The sequence below is a fragment of the Meriones unguiculatus genome, chromosome 11, assembly GCF_030254825.1.
Source record: "Meriones unguiculatus strain TT.TT164.6M chromosome 11, Bangor_MerUng_6.1, whole genome shotgun sequence".
In the NCBI taxonomy this organism is placed as follows: Eukaryota; Metazoa; Chordata; class Mammalia; order Rodentia; family Muridae; genus Meriones; species Meriones unguiculatus.
The window spans coordinates 23,874,029-23,893,029 of record NC_083359.1 but is presented as its reverse complement, the minus strand read 5'-3'; the positions used below and the strand labels follow the sequence as shown (position 1 = coordinate 23,893,029).

At 46.8% G+C, this 19,001-nt stretch overlaps 1 protein-coding gene across 1 annotated transcript in view; it reads left to right on the top strand.

The window, feature by feature from the left end:
* Nucleotides 1-19,001, top strand: part of Adam19 (ADAM metallopeptidase domain 19) — an 87,516-nt gene that overhangs the window by 48,505 nt on the left and 20,010 nt on the right. Inside the window, exons 6-12 of the mRNA XM_060363808.1 lie at nucleotides 4,285-4,477; nucleotides 5,284-5,349; nucleotides 9,806-9,877; nucleotides 13,514-13,680; nucleotides 15,244-15,328; nucleotides 16,937-17,076; nucleotides 18,804-18,981. Of these exons, the coding sequence (XP_060219791.1) occupies nucleotides 4,285-4,477; nucleotides 5,284-5,349; nucleotides 9,806-9,877; nucleotides 13,514-13,680; nucleotides 15,244-15,328; nucleotides 16,937-17,076; nucleotides 18,804-18,981 (901 nt within the window). The remainder of the gene's footprint in view (nucleotides 1-4,284; nucleotides 4,478-5,283; nucleotides 5,350-9,805; nucleotides 9,878-13,513; nucleotides 13,681-15,243; nucleotides 15,329-16,936; nucleotides 17,077-18,803; nucleotides 18,982-19,001) is intronic.

The window sequence follows — 19,001 nt, the reverse complement described above, 5'->3', positions numbered from 1 at the left end:
TACTAGGTTTGTGCCACTTCTTTTCCATCTCCAAGTGATCCCAGAGGGGAGGCTCCCTGGTCCCCGGGACTGGGTTGAGTCTCCAAGGGCTATAGTGAGGGGATGAAGGGAAGGGGCCACCAAAGTCTGTGCTGGAAGGCAAAACTTCAGTATCCCAAGCTTGAATTTTTCAGACTGCCTACTTGAGACACTTGCTCAAGTTACCACAGAAACACAGGCAAGAACATGGGCTCCTGACTGACGTTCCTGTGGGACTTAGCGTAGACATGTGGGCCTGCAGATCCTGAGTCTCCTGGGATAGCCTGGGAACTTCTGTAGATTAGTGGATAGCTTGGAAACTCTGGTCCTAGGATTTCTGAGCACAGGTTTTGACCTTTGTTATTGTAAATAAAAATGGCTGTTGGGCTATCGGATAGTTATTATTAGCCCTAAGATTATCATGGTGGTATTATCTAACCAGCTATCACAAATAATGAGACACAGACACCTTTTAGATTTTATACTTGCCTTATTTACTTTGGGCCGGGCAGATATTTCACCTACGCTGTCTCAATGTCCTCACCATCCATCTCCCGGACCCCATCCAATGACATCCACCTTAATCCTCCTCATATGAAACATCTTCCATCCATAATCTCATAAATACTTGCTTTTATTTTTCATCTGGGCTTTTCCATGCCATTATTGGAGTCCTTTCTCCTCACCCACGTGGTTTCTTCTCTGCACTATCCCATCGTGTTATCCTTTTTCCTCCTCTCTTCCTGTCTGTCTGACTGCGGTGATTTTCTCTTGAACCCAAAAACCTTAGCCATGGCTACCCCATTCAGCCCTGCCCGGATATAGGCCATTCAATCAACCAATCAGGTACGTCCTAGGCAAGGATCGGTGTAACCAGATCTTGAGGGCCGGTAGCACATATCAGGTCAACGTCCAATAGACCTTACGAGTGGAGGCAGCTGCACAGAGTCTACGGGAGCTGACTGTCCATTAAATCCTTGACTCCAGGCAAAAGCTTCTGATTCCAGTCTCTCTGAGCCTGTTTCCTCATTGATTAAGTGAGTTCTGTGATTTTGCCAGCCTCACGGTGTGGGGTGGAAATGAAAAGAGAGTGACCTCTGCACTCTGTGCGGCACCTGGTTAGTTAGCTGTCAGCACACACAGTGTCTGAGGATGAGGGAGCTCGAACACCTCCTCAGTCATCTCCCAGCTGCATACTGGCTGGACTCACTTGATAGAGTCACTGTCACCATCACCTATAGCTGTATGCTCATGGGACACATCTTTCTGAACCATGGTCCAGGACTATTATGAAAGACAGTAAAAAGTCAGAGATCTGGGGTGTGGAACCAGAACTCGAGGCTCACCCCTGTTTTAACCCTTTACTACTTGTGTGAATCTGGGCTGGTCAGTTAATTTTGCACGTAAGTTTTCCTGTTAGTACCATGGAAAAAATATTTGTAAGGACCAGCAAAGTTGGTATGAGAAATAAAATGCTTATCAGTTTGGTGCCTGGTCCATTAAAAAGCTCAATGATTTATAGCCTCTATGGTGATTATTATTTGCCCTGCTGCCAATTCCCAGTTGACCTGTGACCTGTTTGGCCAAGGGCTTGTTCATATTGCACCAACTGTGCCTTGTGGCTGTGTTCGGCCTTTCACAGATTTCTGTGGGGGACTGTCCACTGACTGGGTGTGATATTGGCGCACACAGGATCACCAGCTGATTTATGAGCCAACCCATTATGTGGCCAGTATTGTAGCCATGAAAGGAAGCTGGGGCTGTGGGAGAGGCCTGGCCAGCTGAGATGGGAAGATAGCCTGGGAACAGGATGCCCAGGTTGCCCTGGTCTCTGCTCTTTCCTGTGTGGAGTGGGGAAGTGACTGCGATCCCTGCTCTTTGCCCTCCACCCTAGCTGTGAAGGGAACGCCTTAGGTGTCTCTCAGCAGAGGCCAGGTGGCTGCTGCTGTGTCAGCCAGGAGGCAGCCAGGAAGCTGGCAGTTTTCCTGGTACTGGAATGAGGTCAGCGAGGGATGGGGTCAGGAAAGGTCTATTGCCCACCAGAGTCTGTGATGTCTATCCTGAGAGTGTCACGGGCCCTCACTAAAGGACAAAACCTGGGTGGGCTTCCCGAGAGAACAGTGGTGGATGGAGGCTGAGTGGCCCAAGAGAGAAGCCCTGCCAATCATGCTGCCAGAGGTGGAGTCAAGGATGCCTTTGGTTTGGAATGAGAACCTGAGTGACATGCTTCCAGGGTCCTGGGCATTTGTCCTGGGCTCATCTTTGCCAGAGTCTGGGGCCCATTGCCTGGCTGTCTGGCTTATCTCTCTGTCTGGAAGGTGGCAGTTTGGAGAGTGGGGCAGAAGTACATACCACATTTACTCGTGACCACTGTTGAGCATGCCAGCAACACTAGTCACGACCTGATGGGTCTGACCAGAGCAGGATACCCGTACCCTGGGAGATAAGATGACAGAGGAGGCATTTGGCCCCCTTCCATCCTTAGACACAGCTTACTGAGAGACAATTGACCATGTGACCCACAGTTTGCAGACCTTGCTCTCTTTTCGTCCCTCTATCACAGTGTAAGGTTGGCACATCGTAGATCTCGGTAGACGAGATCACAGGGAGCTGCCCTGTGGACATCTTCCACCTCTGTTGACAGTCATGAAGCCATGGGCAGTGAGCGCTCACTGAGTCAAGATAGCCCTAGAGGCTTTATGAGTACAGCAATCTAAGCAGCTGTATCCAGTCCTTAGGAGTCTGCCAGGCTGATGAGCGTGATCATGGATCACAGAGACTACTCCCAAGCTCAGACTCTGTTCTTCACCAGGGCAGACACCTTGGCTCGCTCATGTCGCCATCCTCAGCAACCGCCATGGTTTCAGATGCATAAGAATGGCTGTCTTATGCCAACCATGCATGCAATTGTTTCCCTGTGCTTATGTATCGTGCTTCCATGGATTCAACCAACTGTGAAGCAAGTATTTTTGGGGAAAAAAAGTTTTCTTGAGCAGAGATATATTTTTCTTCTCATTATTCCCTAAATAATAAGATATATGTAACATGTCTCAGCATTTTAAAAGGTAGATTATTTATTTATTTATTTATTTATTTATTTATTGTGTGTGTACCTGAGTGTATGTTTGTGCACCATGTGTGCACAGTGTCTGTAGAAGCTATGAGATTCCCTGGGTCTGGAGTTAAGCAGTTTCTGAGCTGTCTGATGTGGCTGCTAGGATCAAACCCAGATTTTCTGAAAGAGAAGCAAGTACTCTTAACTGCTGAGCCATCGGTATCTACTTGGTTTGTTTGGAATGAAAACCTATTGAAGGGTTTCCCTGTGTAGCCCTGGATGTCCTGGAACTCACTCTATAGACTGAGCAGGAGTTGAACTCACAGAGGTCCTCCTGCCTCTGCCTCCTGATTGTTGGGATGTGAAGCATGCGCCACCATGCCCATCTCAGTATTTACATTTTATTTGGTGTTATAAGCAATCGAGAGCAGACTATTTATATATGTCTGGAGTGTCTGCAATTTTTGTTTCCTGGGGAGTGTGGATCCAATTCCCTGTGGATACCAACAAGAATTATGTGTGTTTAGATGATATCTAGAACACAGTGAAATCTCTGTGAGTGAAGGAACCATGTTACTCAGCAGATAACTCTGAGTTCAGCACTGGATGAAAGAGTGTCATATTTGCTTAGTTGTGGATGTCACTAAAAGGATAGCTGCCTCATCGGCATGGGGTGGTTGGTGGGTTGGAATGCTGGCTGTTAAAGTACCACTTACCTTTCAGGCACAAGGACACTTCTCTTTCCCTTAATCACTCAAGAACCCTGATGAGTTAGTATTTTAGGGATAAGGAGATTGAGGCTTAGAGTATCATGAGATATTTCATGAGGAGCGAGTGACCGTTGCTAAATTGAGAGCCTGGTTCCCTCACCTGCAGGACAGTGTGCTTCCTCTCATTACTGTGCTACCTTTTCTGTGTCTATAAAGTTTTAACCTGTGACTATCTTGCATCATGCTTGCTTTGGAGGCCCTTAGGAGTCCCAGCCTAAAGCCCCACAATGGACTTAGGGAGGTGTAAGTTCTCTGAGTTCCTGGGCCCTGTTTGCTTCATTCAGTGTATTTCTCTATATAGAGTCTGAGCTTGCCTCAGGCCTTCACAGAGGGGCTCATGGCCCATTGTAAAGTGAAGAACCATCGAGCATAGGAACCTACGCAAGGGGCTTTTCCAGAACCGTGAGCACTGACCGGAGATTCCGTTTCTCTTACCCACAGAGGACTGATTATAGTGAGCAGTAACCTCAGCTACATCATCGAGCCCGTCGCTAGCAACGACAGCCAGCACCGCATCTACAGAGCTGAACATCTCAAGCTGCCCCCAGGGAACTGTGGGTTCGAACATGCCAGGCCCACCTCTAAGGACTGGGCCCTTCAGTTTACACATCAGACCAAAAAGCAACCTCGCAGAGTGAGTTTTTAGCTTCCCATCGGAGCTGGCAGACTGGACTGAGCTTGTCTTATTTGTGTACCCTTACTTTGGTTCCAGGAGTATTTCTAAATTGAGGGAGAATGGGTAAGAGAGGAAAAAGCCTTTCTCTTTCTTTCTTTTTTTCTTTCTCTCTCTCTCTCTCTTTCTTTCTTTCTTTCTTTCTTTGTTTCTTTGTTTCTTTGTTTCTTTGTTTCTTTCTTTCTTTCTTTCTTTCTTTCTTTCTTTCTTTCTTTCTTTCTTTTCTTCCTCCCTCCCTCTCTCTCTCTTTGTCTTTCCTTCCTTCCTTCCTCTTTCTCTCCTTCTTAGGATTGTTGAGTGAGATACCTTCATACGAGAACCACTTTTTGTATTTAAAATACTATAAGATACCGATTTTAAAAACTGTGTAAGGTTTAAAAAAATGTCTACTTCCCCTCTTGGAATAGCCACCTCATCTGATATACAAATTGTGTTTTGTTCACACAAAAAACAGAGGTCTGTAGTCTCACACTTATTTGGGAACTGAGCTGTCAGCATGTTCCCTCGTGGGATGTTGGCCTTGATATTGCCTGTACTAGCCAGTTTGGCTTTTTGTTTTGTTTGAGAATAAAGGGTTCTATCCCAAGGCCCGTAAAGGTCTCCAGCAATAACCAGTTGCAGATGGAGGTGGTAGGCCGCAGCCAGGACTGTCCCTAACACCTACATTTAAAAGAAGTAAGAAGGTCACAGCTTATTAACCAGCATGGTTTCCCAGCAGCTCTTTGGAATGAGTCTACTGCGCTGACCTGTTTCTGTCTCTTCCTTAGATGAAACGGGAAGATTTACACTCTATGAAGTACGTGGAGCTTTACCTGGTAGCTGATTACTCAGAGGTAAGGGGTCAGTGATGGATTTCAGTAGAAAAACTCTCTTGAAAGCATCTGTCCAGCCTTCCAGCCACTTTTGGGAAACATGGGCACATTCATCTCTTTTCTAGTTTATCATATAAATTTGATCTTAAATCAAACCAAGGGCTATTCTAACCATTTTAAATAGCCAGGAAAAAAAAGAAAACAACAACAAAAAGCCATGGAAAGCCTCTCCTAGGGTGGACATACAAACACAGGAGTTCCTCAAATGGGATCTCACAGGCCTACAGTTATGATATATATGTATATATATATTTTAATGTGAGACAGTTTCTCGCAGCTCAGGCTGGACTCAAATTCACTATTTGGTGTTTTTTTTTTTTGTGAGACAGGGTTTCTCTGTGTAGCCTTGGCTGTTCTGGACTCACTTTGTAGACCAGGCTGGCCTCAAACTCATAGGGATCCACCTGCCTCTGCCTCCCAGAGTGCTGGGATTATAGGCGTGTGCCACCACACTCGGCTCCACCTGTGATTCCTTAGAGAATCTTTCAGACTTCTGTTTTACAAAGGCAGCAAGTGCCTTTAGCATCTAGTCAGATACCATTTTCTCACATGCGTATTTATTTTTATAACTATGTTGGTGCTCCTCAAATGTCCCCAGAGCAGCAGCATATGAGGCATATTAAACCCCACATTGTCAGGACGGGGTCCCACCATCCACTTTTTAATAAGACATTGGAGTGGTTTTTTTGGTGCATAAAAGATGAGCTTGGGAGTCCTGACCTAAAAGAGAGGGTAGCTCCTGAGTTCATATTCCTCAAATTGGACAGACCTTAAGATTTCACCAACACCCACCCACCTGGCTCAATCGTTTGGTTCACTTTGTTGGAAGACTTCCTGATTTCCCTATGATGTATTGGCACAGTGCTCGGAATCAGGATGCGGCCCTGAGCCAGTTTTGGTGTTTGCAGCAGAGGCACAAAACCGTTGTGGTTCTTGAGCATGACAGCCCCCAACATGGGCCGTTGGTGATGCTCAGCGCACACACAGAGGCTCTGAGGTAGTGCGGACTTGGTAGAACGCCCCTCTGACGTGGTGATGCTGGAGATGGCAGGTCGCCTGTGAAGAGAGCTTAAATGGAGAATTGTCCTGGAGCGGAGGAGTCCTGTTTCCTTCTGGCAGCCCTCCATACACCCACCTCCTGCATTTGCATTAACCAGCTGTTACCTTCCGGTCCCACACCGTGCAGCGACACAACCACAGCCGAGCACACGTTCCCGTGCCCCGGCTGCACACTGAAACGAAGCTTCCTGTCCTCCTCGAAGGTGCACAGCATGTATCAGGGGCCATGCCAGGGCCTGAGAGAGTTCAAGCCCAGGTTTGAGAGCTTGTTTTGAGTTCCAGAGGCAGGAAGAGAAGGCCCTTGAACTCCTTAAAGACAGGAGGACGGGGCAGAGGAGTAGGGGTGAAGGGCTTTCTAGGGAGGGAACGTTGTGTCCTCTTTCAGGAGAGTTTAACCTTTTAACTAACATTGGCATTGTTTTTCGTTGCTGGGGATGGGTGGGTTCTAGGGTTCTTGTTTTCTCTCTGCAGACTGATGTGTAGATGCGGGAGTAATAACGAAGGTTGGTTTCAAAGGCGGCCAGGCTCCCCACTTAGCCCTGCCCCACCCACCACCTTTACCTCTCTGTACGGGGAGAAAGCCAAACCCCCTCCTCCTGGATAGTTCTCCATTTAAGCTTCGCATCCAGTGTTGTCTGATACAAAGATCTTTGACCATTATTCCTAAGCCACAAGAGCCATTGATCAGTTAACAGGTCCTGGAACCTCCGTACATTCAGGCACCTGGAAACCCCGCTGCCCTAGTCAAAAGGAGGAGTATGACTCCTTTTGCCTAGTGGGTCCTTGATACAGGGTTTTAAAAGCCACTTCATGCGAGTCTCCAGCAGGCACAGAAGAAGAGGCAGGTGGAGATGCAGAATGATCTGCCTCCTCACATCTAGATTCACAGCAAGCCAGGGAGGAAAAGTCTCTGCTAAAGATGCCTATTTGACTATTGCAGAGGGTCGTGCCTTAAGCACAGGAGCATAGGCGTCTGCACTCCTTTTTCTACAGGACTGTGGCTTATACTTCCTGGTAGGTGAACGGATTTCCTGGTCCTCAGGGTCATGAACATCCCTCAGCTGTAGGCTTCTCATGATTCGTATTGGGGTTGCAACCCAGAATCGGCAGGCAGAAATGTATTCCTGGCAGTTGGTCTGCTAGTACAGGGAGATGAATGAAGGGAAGGATGAGGTAGTTGTGATTTGCAACCTGCTGCTAAGATACGGGAGCCCTCTCTGGGCTCTGACCTCAGGGCAGCCAGCGGGCTATCTGAGTGGGAAAGCAAATCCTGGGAAGTGAGGCTGTGGAATTGCCCTCTAGAGAGCTGTCACAGTTAAGGTGAGCAAGCTGTGGCTCTCCACCTGGGCATAGGTAGGAGCTTTGGGGATGGTCCATTCCATAGGTGAAGTGGAGAAGAGAGCTGCTTGGGTGGTTCTGGACATATTCATTCATTCATTAAGAGAACTAAAATGTTCATGTTGGAGGAGGAGAAAGAACGGCTCTAAGCATAGTTCTGTAAAGGACTTTGACAGAACCAGCAGGATGCGAAGGAGCTGGGAAAGGCTGATGTTTTGTGCAATAATTCCAGTTTCACCCCAGAAAGTGTAACATTGAGACACAGTTTTCATAAGACCATGAGTTGGAAACTATAGCCCTTGGCCCTGTGAACCCACCACACAGTTCTATGAATAGTATCCTGGAGTGAGCCCGACTCTTTGGTTTATGGTATCCTGGAAGCTTCTAAGCCACCAAGAAAAAATGGGTAGTCGTGGTCCACAGCCATGTGGTCTACCAAGCCTAAGAATGTTTACTCTGTGGTGCTTTGCAGAATAAGCTTACCAACTCTGGCTTCAGAATCTTCTGGAAAGCATGATACATTGCCTCAATGATGGTGGCCTTTTTGGGCCTCGCTGTTTGATGATGGGATTAATGTATTTGGAAGCCTGAAATCTCATCCCAGGGCTGTAATAAATATTTACTGAGTGAATGGAAATACTCTGCCACAGGGCTAGTTTAGAAGTCGGGCGGTCTTCATAATGGAAACTTCCAGATTAAACACTTTGCAAAGGTCTGTGCAACAGCGTTCTAGCATTTAACTCTGTAGGAGGTAAGGATAGCAGTGGGGTTCTTTTCTGGCGAGTGAATGATGGCACCAAAGAAGTCAAGGAATGTTCCAGAATCTATAAGAGAAGGAAATGGTGCCCTTCTCTGTACTAGAGCTGGGACTCAGCTTCTGCCAAACAAATATTTCAGGGCGTTTTATTTGGCTGTTTCTTCTTTTGCTTGTTTGGGTATTCTGGTGGATCAGGAGGGAGGAAACATAGGATGGCCTGAAATTGAACATACATAGTACATACTTAACAGTAAATCCACTGGGTGCCCAGATTCTATGTAAAAATGGCAGCAGACAGGGCACGTTCATCATTTGGCACAGAGGAAGGTTACAAATCTAAAAATCCTGATGATTTTCCTACTTCATCATTGAAGGTGAAAGAGGTCTCCACCTTCTGTACTTTTCAGACAGAAGTGGCAAACACAAGCTCTCCTCATGGGACTCTACACAGACCCATTCTAATCAAGGACAGCACAAGTTTTCTCTCCTGTGCTTGATTAGCAATGTCTGACTTCACAACAATGAAGTTTCAGAACCTTTCTCACTACAGAAGGCCCTGCCAGTTGGAATCGCGTGGGAGGCAAAACTGTTTGCTGCTGCCACATGGTCCCATTGGCAGCACGCTCTACGTGACATTTGCATGGCCATCCTCTGCAGTTATTTCGTACAAGTTCCCAGTGGGTTTCTTAGCTCTTTTTAAATTTTGTACTTCTTAAGTTGAGGGTTTACCATGTTAGTTATTTCTGCCTCTTCCACCATTGTAGCTGAAGCTCCTGAGGTCTGGGATCAAGATTGGTATGCCCTTTTTGTGCTAATCCGTAGAGTAATTCAGCAACCATTAGACAGACCAGTAATAACTGATCACATTCAGGAGAGCCTTGGAAGATGTGTGACAGTGGCTTCCGACTGGGTTAACGAGCAAAGCAAAGAGACCTGTCTCTCTTCTGACAAACCAGTGAGTTAGCCAGAGGCACTGTAATTTAAACAACAGGAAAAGAAACTACTTGAAGGGCTGGAAGAAGATCACTGGGTCTGCTCTGTTTGCTGCCCGGAGCTGGGAGATGGAGGTATCAGGTGGCCTCTCAGTCAGTTCCATTCCTTGGTGAGCTGTGGGAAGGGCCGTTGCCTAAAAATGACCACACACCAAAGACAGATGAGAGTAAGAGCACATTCAGTTAGAAGAAATGGGGCCCCAGAAAGGAAGGCCCTTGGATGAGAGCTGAATTCAGGAGGGTCTCACCTGGTTCTGTTTGTCCCGTTTAGTTTCAGAAGAATCGGCATGATCAGGATGCCACCAAACACAAGCTCATGGAGATTGCCAACTACGTTGATAAGGTGAGACCAGGTGTGTGCTTTCTGGGGGAGGGTGCAGCACCTCAGGTGGTCTGCAGGGCAGGAGGCCACATGCACCTGAGCTCTTGCTGTTGAACTGGGCACTTCTGGCTGGTCCTTGAAGGGATGCTCTGTGTCATGGATGCTGGGGAGTGGAGCATGACAAAACCCTGAGCTGTGAACCAGAAGCAAGTAACTCAGCTTCTTGGGTTGTGTTTTGTTTCCTTGTTGGTTTGCGTGAGTGTCCGGGGGCTTTGTTTCACTCTGTTTTAATTTATAAAGCACAAGCATTGGCTTAAGTCAGCGTCTTTCAGTTATTTTTATAGCTTTCTGAGGAATCCCTTTTTAAAAATGAGATCTTGTGCCCCTACCCTTGTAAAAGTCACATGGAAGCAGTTGGCTATAAATAGAAGTACCCACAGCTCTGTGGGTCCCTCTGACCTTTGTCACATCTGAAGTGGCTCTTGAGGAACATTGGGCAAGGAAGAGCCTGATTCAAGAAAGCTTTGAGGTTGTGTTTAAGGGTTCCTCCCAGGTGAAAGCCCAGTGATTCTTTGATTTAGGAGGCATGGGATTGAAGTGGGTTGGGATCAGAAGGTGGATGTATAACCTTTAAAGGTCTGTCTGGAGCTGATGTATTAAACTGTCTGAGGATCTCCTCTTCTATCTAAGAAGACTGCAAAAAGAAAATGGCTACGTTTCCTTAGTCAGGGCCATTTAAAACATGCCCTTAGGAAATTCACAGAGGTTTGAGGTACACTAAATGGAAGTATTCTATGTGGAAGCAAGTTCCAGTGAAAACCGATGAGAAGCTATTTTGCAGTGGCAGCTCCTCTCTCCACAGGCTAGCAGTGTGGGCTTTAAAACGTAAGCTTTGTCTGGCATGGTGTCTGTTCACACTGCAAATCTGGAAGGGATAACTGCTGATGTGATGGATGTAGGAGGCCCGGTGCAGGATGCTCTTTGGAGGCTGTGGATATGTGTGTGTTGCTGCTACATCACAGCATGCCAGGCATCCACAGAAGCTCAAAGAGGGCCCTGGATCCCCTGGAACTGTAGCCAAAGGTGGTTGTGAGCTGCCAGGTGTGAGTGCTGGTAACTGAACACAGGTCCTTCTTTGGTTGGTGGTTCGGTCTCTGTGAGCCCCTGTGGGCCCAGGTTAGTTGATTCTGTAGGTTTTCTAGACAGAGCCCCTTGAATGGAAAACATGTAGCATCTCATGAGAACAAGGAAAAGAGACACTGAAGAACTGAAGAAAAGACACTATTCACTATGTCTTCACAGAAGAAGTGGAAGCCAGGGCATCAGACAGGAATTACGGTTTAGAGGAATAAGTATAATAAGAGATGAAACACTTCAGTATTTAGATATCCATATTGCTTTGCTTTTAACTCCATGTATAACCTCCCCCCCACCTCTTTGGGCCTCGTTTTCTTCATTTGTTAAGTAAGAAGACTGAGCATAAGTCTTTTGTGTGTCACCACTATCACTTTTGCAATTTGTACAGAGAATTTTGTTAGTATTTTCTTAATCGGAATATTACATTTGTTTTGGTTTTTTTGTTGGCATGCCTTAGTCACATATCTCCTTTTGGGGCTTGGAGTAGGGGCAGTATTAATGATTAAACCTAAGGCCTCATGCTTGCAAGGCAAGTACTCTCTCTGCCACTGCCCTGCCTTGGGTCTCATATCTGTTTCTCCGAGGCTCTGATAACCATTTCAGGACACTGTAGAGCTTTAAAGGCTTCACTCTTGGCCTGCTAGAGGTTGGTGGATCTTAGCTGTTGGGCTGGAGAGATGACTCAGCTGTTAACGAATAGAATTTTTAAACTTTCAAGCTGGGCAGTGGTGACGCACACCTTTAATCCCAGCACTGGAGAGGCAGAGGCAGGTGGTTCTCTGAGTTTGAGACCAGCCTGGTCCACAAAGTGAGTTCCAGGACAGCCAGGCCTATACGAAGAAACCCTGTCTCAAAAAAAAAAAAAAAAAAAGAAGTATAAAAAAATAAAAAACAAATTAAACTTTCGGGGCTTAAAATGCAAATTTAGTTGCTGTGAAGGCACTAGATGAAAAATCCTCAGCCTCCCCCCCACTCCCGTGTCCCCGTGTTCTCCCCCCCGTCCCCCCCCCCCCCCCCCCGTCCCCGGCGGTCCTCAACAGCTGTGGAAACAGATCATTGGCAAGTAATGGGTGAAAGTCAAACACTGGCCTTTTCTAGAGGGAAGGATTCTAGAGACACAGTAGCCTCCTAGCTCTCTCGGCAATAGAATCTCAGGGATCCTGTAACCAAACCCTCAACCTCTAGGAAAATGTGTTTTCCCTGGGGGAATGCAGGAAGCTGATCCTCCTGCCACCTGTGTATCAGCTATTGTCCTGGAGGCCAGGGAGGTGGAGGGCTTGGCTGGCTGGGGTTAGGGATTTTCCTCCTGTACTGGTTGATTAGAAGACGCTGATGAAAAATGGAAGTAGTATGTCAGTAAACACACACACACACAAAGCAACAGATGTGGAGGGAAAAGAAAATAGGCACAGATCAAAGGTGTTGGTGGAAGCCTTGTGGAAACCTTGCAGGATGGTCCGTTCTTTGAAGCCTCTTACTTCCCTTGAACACATGAGGTCCACCATTCCCAGTGGAGTGAGGCCCATCGGCCCCTCTGAAACTTGCTGAGCCAGCTGCTTGGACTGAACATTTTGGAACTAAAACTGGAAGGAGTAAATGCATTTGCTGAATCAGGGGCCCAATCCACAGTATTCTGCCTTAACTATAAGAAAAGCCAAGTTGACTTCCTTAAAAAGCTGCTTAGGGAAGCAAATTCAGATGCCTTGGGGTTTTTCTGTCATGATTGATGTGGCGAGGATAGAACTGGGAGCTCATCTAGGCTGCAGTGAAGGAACTGTGTGTGTGTGTGTGTGTGTGTATGTTATTATATACATATTGTACAATCCCAGCTCTTTAGCAACACATGGTCACAAAGGCCCTGAGGGCATGATCTGGGTCATCCCAGCTCCGGCGTCTTCCTGCTGAGATTTTGGGCAAACTTCTTAACGTCTTTTAAGCCTCAGCACTTGACTTGATCCTGAAAAGTGCTTGAGAAACACTGAAGCCCCAGTTATTATTTTGAGCTGGGAAGGAACTCACTATTTTTAGATTGAAGTGAGATCACCCAGTGTGTAAAGGACCAGCCCACCGGTGACTTTCAAAAACAAAACAACAACAATAATAATTTTAAAAAAGCTCTCATGAACATAAAGGCCACAGAAGGATAGAGCACTTCAATATAAAAATGTGAAAAATAAATGGAGGAGGACAATCCAACATTGACCTTTGGGCTCCGTGTGTACATGCGCACACACAGGACATTTACATATGGCACAGTCACTGACACGCTAGCTAGCATCAAGGTCAGATCTAGCAAAGAACCCCTTGATGGTTGGGGTGCCACTCCCTCTACTTCTTTTTCTTCTCACCCGTGTTTTCAAAGCCAAGATACTGCAGTTTGACCACCAGGATGCATCTGTCTGAGCATCTCTCATTTCCTAGCTCCTGGAGCAGGTGACAGGGGAGCAACCGACCCATCCTCTGAACTCTGAGCTCTTAAGCTGGGTGGTGAGAGAAACTGGCCTCTCTGTGTCTTTTCAGTTCTACCGATCCCTGAACATCCGGATTGCTCTTGTGGGCTTGGAAGTATGGACACACGGGGATAAGTGTGAAGTTTCTGAGAATCCGTACTCTACCCTTTGGTCCTTCCTTAGTTGGAGGCGCAAGCTGCTTGCCCAGAAGAGCCACGACAATGCGCAGCTGATCACGTAAGTTGCAGTAGCTTTGGCTGCACAACCTCTGCCCGCCACCCGGGTGCTAAGTTCACCCTTTCCTTCCCCAGGGGTGAATGTCAGTTGTCAAGGCCTCCCCTGCTCCCTAGGCCAGATGATCAGGCATTTTCAGGCCCGGCACACATTGAGAAAAAAATGCTAAACAGTCGAAGAATGATAATAGTCTTCTGACGTGTTTTCCACCCATGTGAGAAAATTAGCCTCGCCCGTAATCAGCTGAGCAGCTGAAGCACTGGAGCGTGTATCAGGGGAGGGGGGATGACTCTTGCTCACAGCTGACAGCCTGAAACAGACATTGTCCTAGCACATCTGCTGACCTCCCAACACAGGATGCAGGTGACAGGTCCTCGTGTCCTTCACGTGCTTCTCCAGGGTCAGGGTGGAAGACCTAAGGATGAACCTTGATGCTTGGTGAGAGGAAATATTGGTCAAGTACTGTGTTGGGTTCTCACCAGCCTCAGAGAGAAAAGAATACTGATGGAGTCAGGGGTGGTGGTGTGACCTGACAGCTCCTTAAGGGTGACTGATATATATGTATATATGTGTATATATATATATATATTAGTGTTGGCCTTCCAGGGTGGTTTGAGGTGGTTACAACGAAAGGCACATAGATAATAAACTTGATTTTCCCCTTTCATAATAACTGGGATTTTCAATATTTACCTGTCCCTAAAACCTGGACTCTTGAGTGGTCACTAGAGGAGCTTCCACTCACTGAGAAAGTCTTTGTTTACTGAAAAAGTTGGCTTAAACTTTTGGGCGGAATTTTTTTACAGTAGAGCTTCCCCCAGAGCCAAGCGCAAGTTTGTAAAGTAACAAGTAGCGCTTCCTTGTAAAGTGACAAGTACTGCTCTGAAGCAAACCTTTACTAAACATCCATCCGTTCCTCCTTGCCTACTCTGCTTGGGTTCAGCTGAGAGACGGATGCATTAAACTGCGGTTAACCGAAGCTGGCTGTTGATAGAGTAGGGTCAGCATTGCAGAGCCGAGGCGGAAACAGCTTTTCCCTGCACCCAGCTGCGGTTTGTGAGTCTCCCAAGGGGACACAGCTGTTTTCTTGGTCCTAGCGTGATGTGAGGATGAAGCATCAGCCCCACAGCTGCTGTCCAGCATCCCCATTTTTTTTGGCCCCAAGACATGTGCCACTGATGGTAAGGCCTGAGCCCCCGACCACTGCTGGATGTGGATGTGGATGTGATTCACTTGGGCATCACAGCCTCTGCCCATTTTCTGTGAATCAGGAATAGGGCACAGCTTTTCAAGCCCTGCCTTCTTCCTTTCGTCTGGGCACGTTATGAAGGGAAAGTGACCTTTCTTCTCTGCTACTGAGGGAGTGAGAGGCCGTGAGGTGGGGTATCCTGAAAGCTGTCCAGTTGGCTGAGTTACCAGGCTTGTCTTCTTGGGAATAGTCTGGGAATGTCAATGGGGTCGATACGCAGCTTGGTAGCCACTCACTCCTGTCCCAGGAGAACAGCTTCTCAGGCCCCACCTGAATCACGTGTGTGTGTGTGTGTGTGTGTTTTCTTTTTCCTGCAGTGGCAGGTCCTTCCAAGGCACCACCATTGGCCTGGCCCCCCTCATGGCCATGTGCTCTGTGTACCAGTCTGGAGGAGTGAGCATGGTGAGTCTCAGGCCATACGGTAGAGTTGCGTAAGGGGACAGGGACTCCCAAGACAGAAGGGCAGTTTTGAAAAGCCAATTTTATATTTATAGCTGCAGAAGAATAAAAAAAAGCATTAAAAGGAGCAAATGTTTCAAATGAGAGTGCTAGGTCCTAAGGATAGAAGTATCCAGGGGTAAATTTTCATTCATTGTAACTTATGCTGGTTTGTAAGCAATTGTATAACTAGATCTCTAGATCTCTTGTGTATTATTCCACACCAGGGCCTGGAGAAGTAAAAACACGAACTGGGGGATGGGGAAGAACAGAGATGGAAGCCCAGGTTAGATATTGTATTGTGAAATGAGATCCTGTCTCAAGAGTCACAGTTAGGAAATTGCTGTCTTTTGAAATTCTTACTTGGCGAGAGTAGGTTTTTTGTTTTGTTTGGTTGGTTATGTAGCTGTGGCTGGCCTGGAACTCACTGTGTTGACCATGCTGGCCTCAGACTTGCTATCTAGCTAAAAATGACTATGAAGTTCTGTTCTTTCTGATTCTATCTCTTGAGTGCTGGGATGACAAGTATTTGCTTACATACCAAGTTTGACATGGTTCTGGTATCAAACCCAAAGCTTCATGCCTGCTGGGCAAGTGATTCTACTAGCTGAGCTATATCCCTAGCCCATGACTTTGTGACTATTCATTTCTAACCTAGAGTGATATAAAGGAAGCTCTCGTTTGTTAGAAAGTAAACAAGATAATAAAAGGAACACACATGTATTTAGTAAACACCTTGGTTTTTTTGAGATAGGCTCTCACTATAGAACATTGACTAGCCCGGAACTCACCATAAAAACCAGGCTGTGCAATAATAGACACTCTCCTGCCACTGCCTCCTGAGTGCTAGGCTTAAAGGCATGCACCGCCTTGCCTGCCTGGTATAAATACCCTTTTTGCTTTTGTTCTCCTGTTTGGAGTTTTGGGATGGGTCTCACTACATTGCCCAGGCTGGTCTCAAAATATCTGGGGTCAAATGGGCCTCCTGTTTCAGTCTCTTGTTAGCTGGCACTATAGGTTTGCATCACTGTAACAGTTCTACTTATTCATTTTTTTTAAAGTGTTCTGCTTTGATGATTAAGATCACACACTATACCAGGTTGCGTCTGGTGGCGTTTTCCCATGGGGTATTCTCAGAAAACAGTGAGCCAAATGTACCTACTGCTCAACTCAAGGTGATGTTCAAGAAATACATCCACAGGTCATTCATGGTCTGCAACTCTGAACTCAGGTCTTAAAGAACAGTCTTTGGAGCATTTAGTTTCCTAATGCTGACAGTGGCCTTAGATTTGTTAAGAGAGAGTAATGGAGAGCCAGAGTGCTCACTGTTATGGGGATCAATGGAGAGCTTGCAGGCTCAGGTAAGAAAAAGTCAGGCAGGCCAGGGGTGATGGTGCACATCCCAGCGACTGGGAGTCGGAGATAGCTGGTTGTCTGAGTTTGAGGCCAGCCTGGTCTACTGAGTGAGTTCCAGGACAATCACAGAGAAACCCTGTATGAGAGAGACACGGGGGGGGGGAGTGTAAATCAGAAATCAAACCCTGACCTTGAATTGAACTCTCCTCTGAACAGGACCACTCTGAGAATGCCATCGGGGTGGCTTCCACCGTGGCCCATGAGATTGGCCACAACTTTGGCATGAGCCACGATTCTGCACACTGCTGTTCTGCCAGCGCAGCCGACGGCGGGTGCATCATGGCAGCCGCCACTGGGTGAGCCAACCGGAAAGGCAGCGGTGGGGAGAAGAGTGAGGCGAGAGCTACAGGGGCAGTCTGACCCACGCAGGCCGCCTAGATGGCCCCAGTGAAACTTTTAAACTGCTTGTGAAGACAGCTTAAATGAAGTTTAGATAGAGAAGAAGTGGGCAGATGTGTGTGGGACACTGAGTTCCTCAAAGCATGTTGGTGATGATAGAACCCCAGATTGACTCACATTTTGTTAGTCCACCCTAGACTGACTCACTTTTTTGTTATAGTTATAAAATTGGCTGTAAAATTGGCTTCTACATGTTTTTGTTTGTTTTTGAGAGCGTATCTGAGAGAGTGTCTCGCTCAGTCTAATCTTGAGCTTGTAAATTTAAGCAACCCTCCCATCTTAGCTACCAAAATGTCTGGGGCTTTAAGTATGTGCTACCACACCCCTATGCTCCGTTCTTCACAAAGCTCTGATGAAGACCTATTTTGATCAGGACCACAATCCTTGGTCCTTCCTCTTTGGAATCTTTGTAGTTTACCGAATAAGAGGAGAAGGAAGCCATCCACCCGACTCCTCAGGGAATCCATGAAGCAAGGCTGCTGAGTCCCCAGCAGTTACAAGGATTTTCTAAACCAGAGCTTTTGAAAGAGGAAGGCCTATCTTATGTCTCAACACAAACATCATGACGTTCTTCAAAACTGAAGGCACTCCCTGGAAGGCTTGTGATAGAATCCTTATTACATTCCCTGCTTCCAAGGCACTATTGTTTGTTTATGCTTCCTAGAGAATGGTGTTTCAATGCAGCTTTCTTGTTTATAGCGCTAGTGTTTGCTCACCACTTCTTGACTCCTGTGACACCAGAAGGGTGATGGTGACATGTAGGTTACAAGTTCAAGGGCATATTCAAATCGCTTTGAGTTCATGGTTAAGCCCACCCCTTTCTCTGCCAATCCAGACAGAGTATCGATAGACAAATAGCTGACAGTTCCTACACACTCCTATGATGAATTTAATTCGTAAAGTACAGTGAGGAGTTAAAAACACTAACTCATAATCAACTAGAACATTTAAAACAGTGATGATAGCAAAAGTTAATTCACACTTAGGATGTATCCATTTCTGGAAGCTTCTATTTAATATTTGCAGATCACTCCTGACTATAGGTAACCAAAACCATGGCTAGCAAAGCTGCAGATAAGGGACCAGCTTCACTTTGTTTTTTTTCCACAGTAGCAGGCGACCGTGGAGCTTCTGTACAGACGGTTGTGACAAAGACCACACGTTTGTGTGGTGGTTGGTGGAGTTGGTTATCTGGAGAACAAAGATCAGTCCTTTAGCCCATGAGTAAATTAAACCCATGGTCTCAGGCTTTCTGGTCCCGTTTTTCATCATAAGAAAATAAATACCGGTCTGGCATTGAGTCGGCTGGTGTTCTGTCTAGCTCTGTCTGGAAACCTGTCTTAATGTACTTCTCACCCTTTACCTCAGCTCCCTCATGCAAAGGACAGAAATTGCTGTTCCGTTTCTCAACTGTCATTTTCATTTTTAATAAGGAAAATGTAACCACGCAGCCTGCTCATCGTCTCATGGTCCAGGATGAAAGAACTCTAAGTTCATGCATTGGTGGCTGTCCTGGCGAGGCAGAGAGCGTGCGTAGGGTTTTTCGTTGGAGCGGAGTTAGCCTCCTGGGTGGCAGGACAGCAGGCTTGTCTGGTGTGCTAATGCCTACCTTGTTCTCTGCCAGGCACCCCTTCCCCAAAGTCTTCAGCTGGTGCAACAGGCGGGAGCTGGACAGGTACCTGCAGTCAGGAGGTGGCATGTGCCTTTCCAACATGCCAGATACTAGGACGCTGTATGGAGGCCGGAGGTGTGGCAACGGGTACCTGGAAGATGGCGAAGAATGTGACTGTGGGGAAGAGGAGGTATGTGGCAGGACCATGCT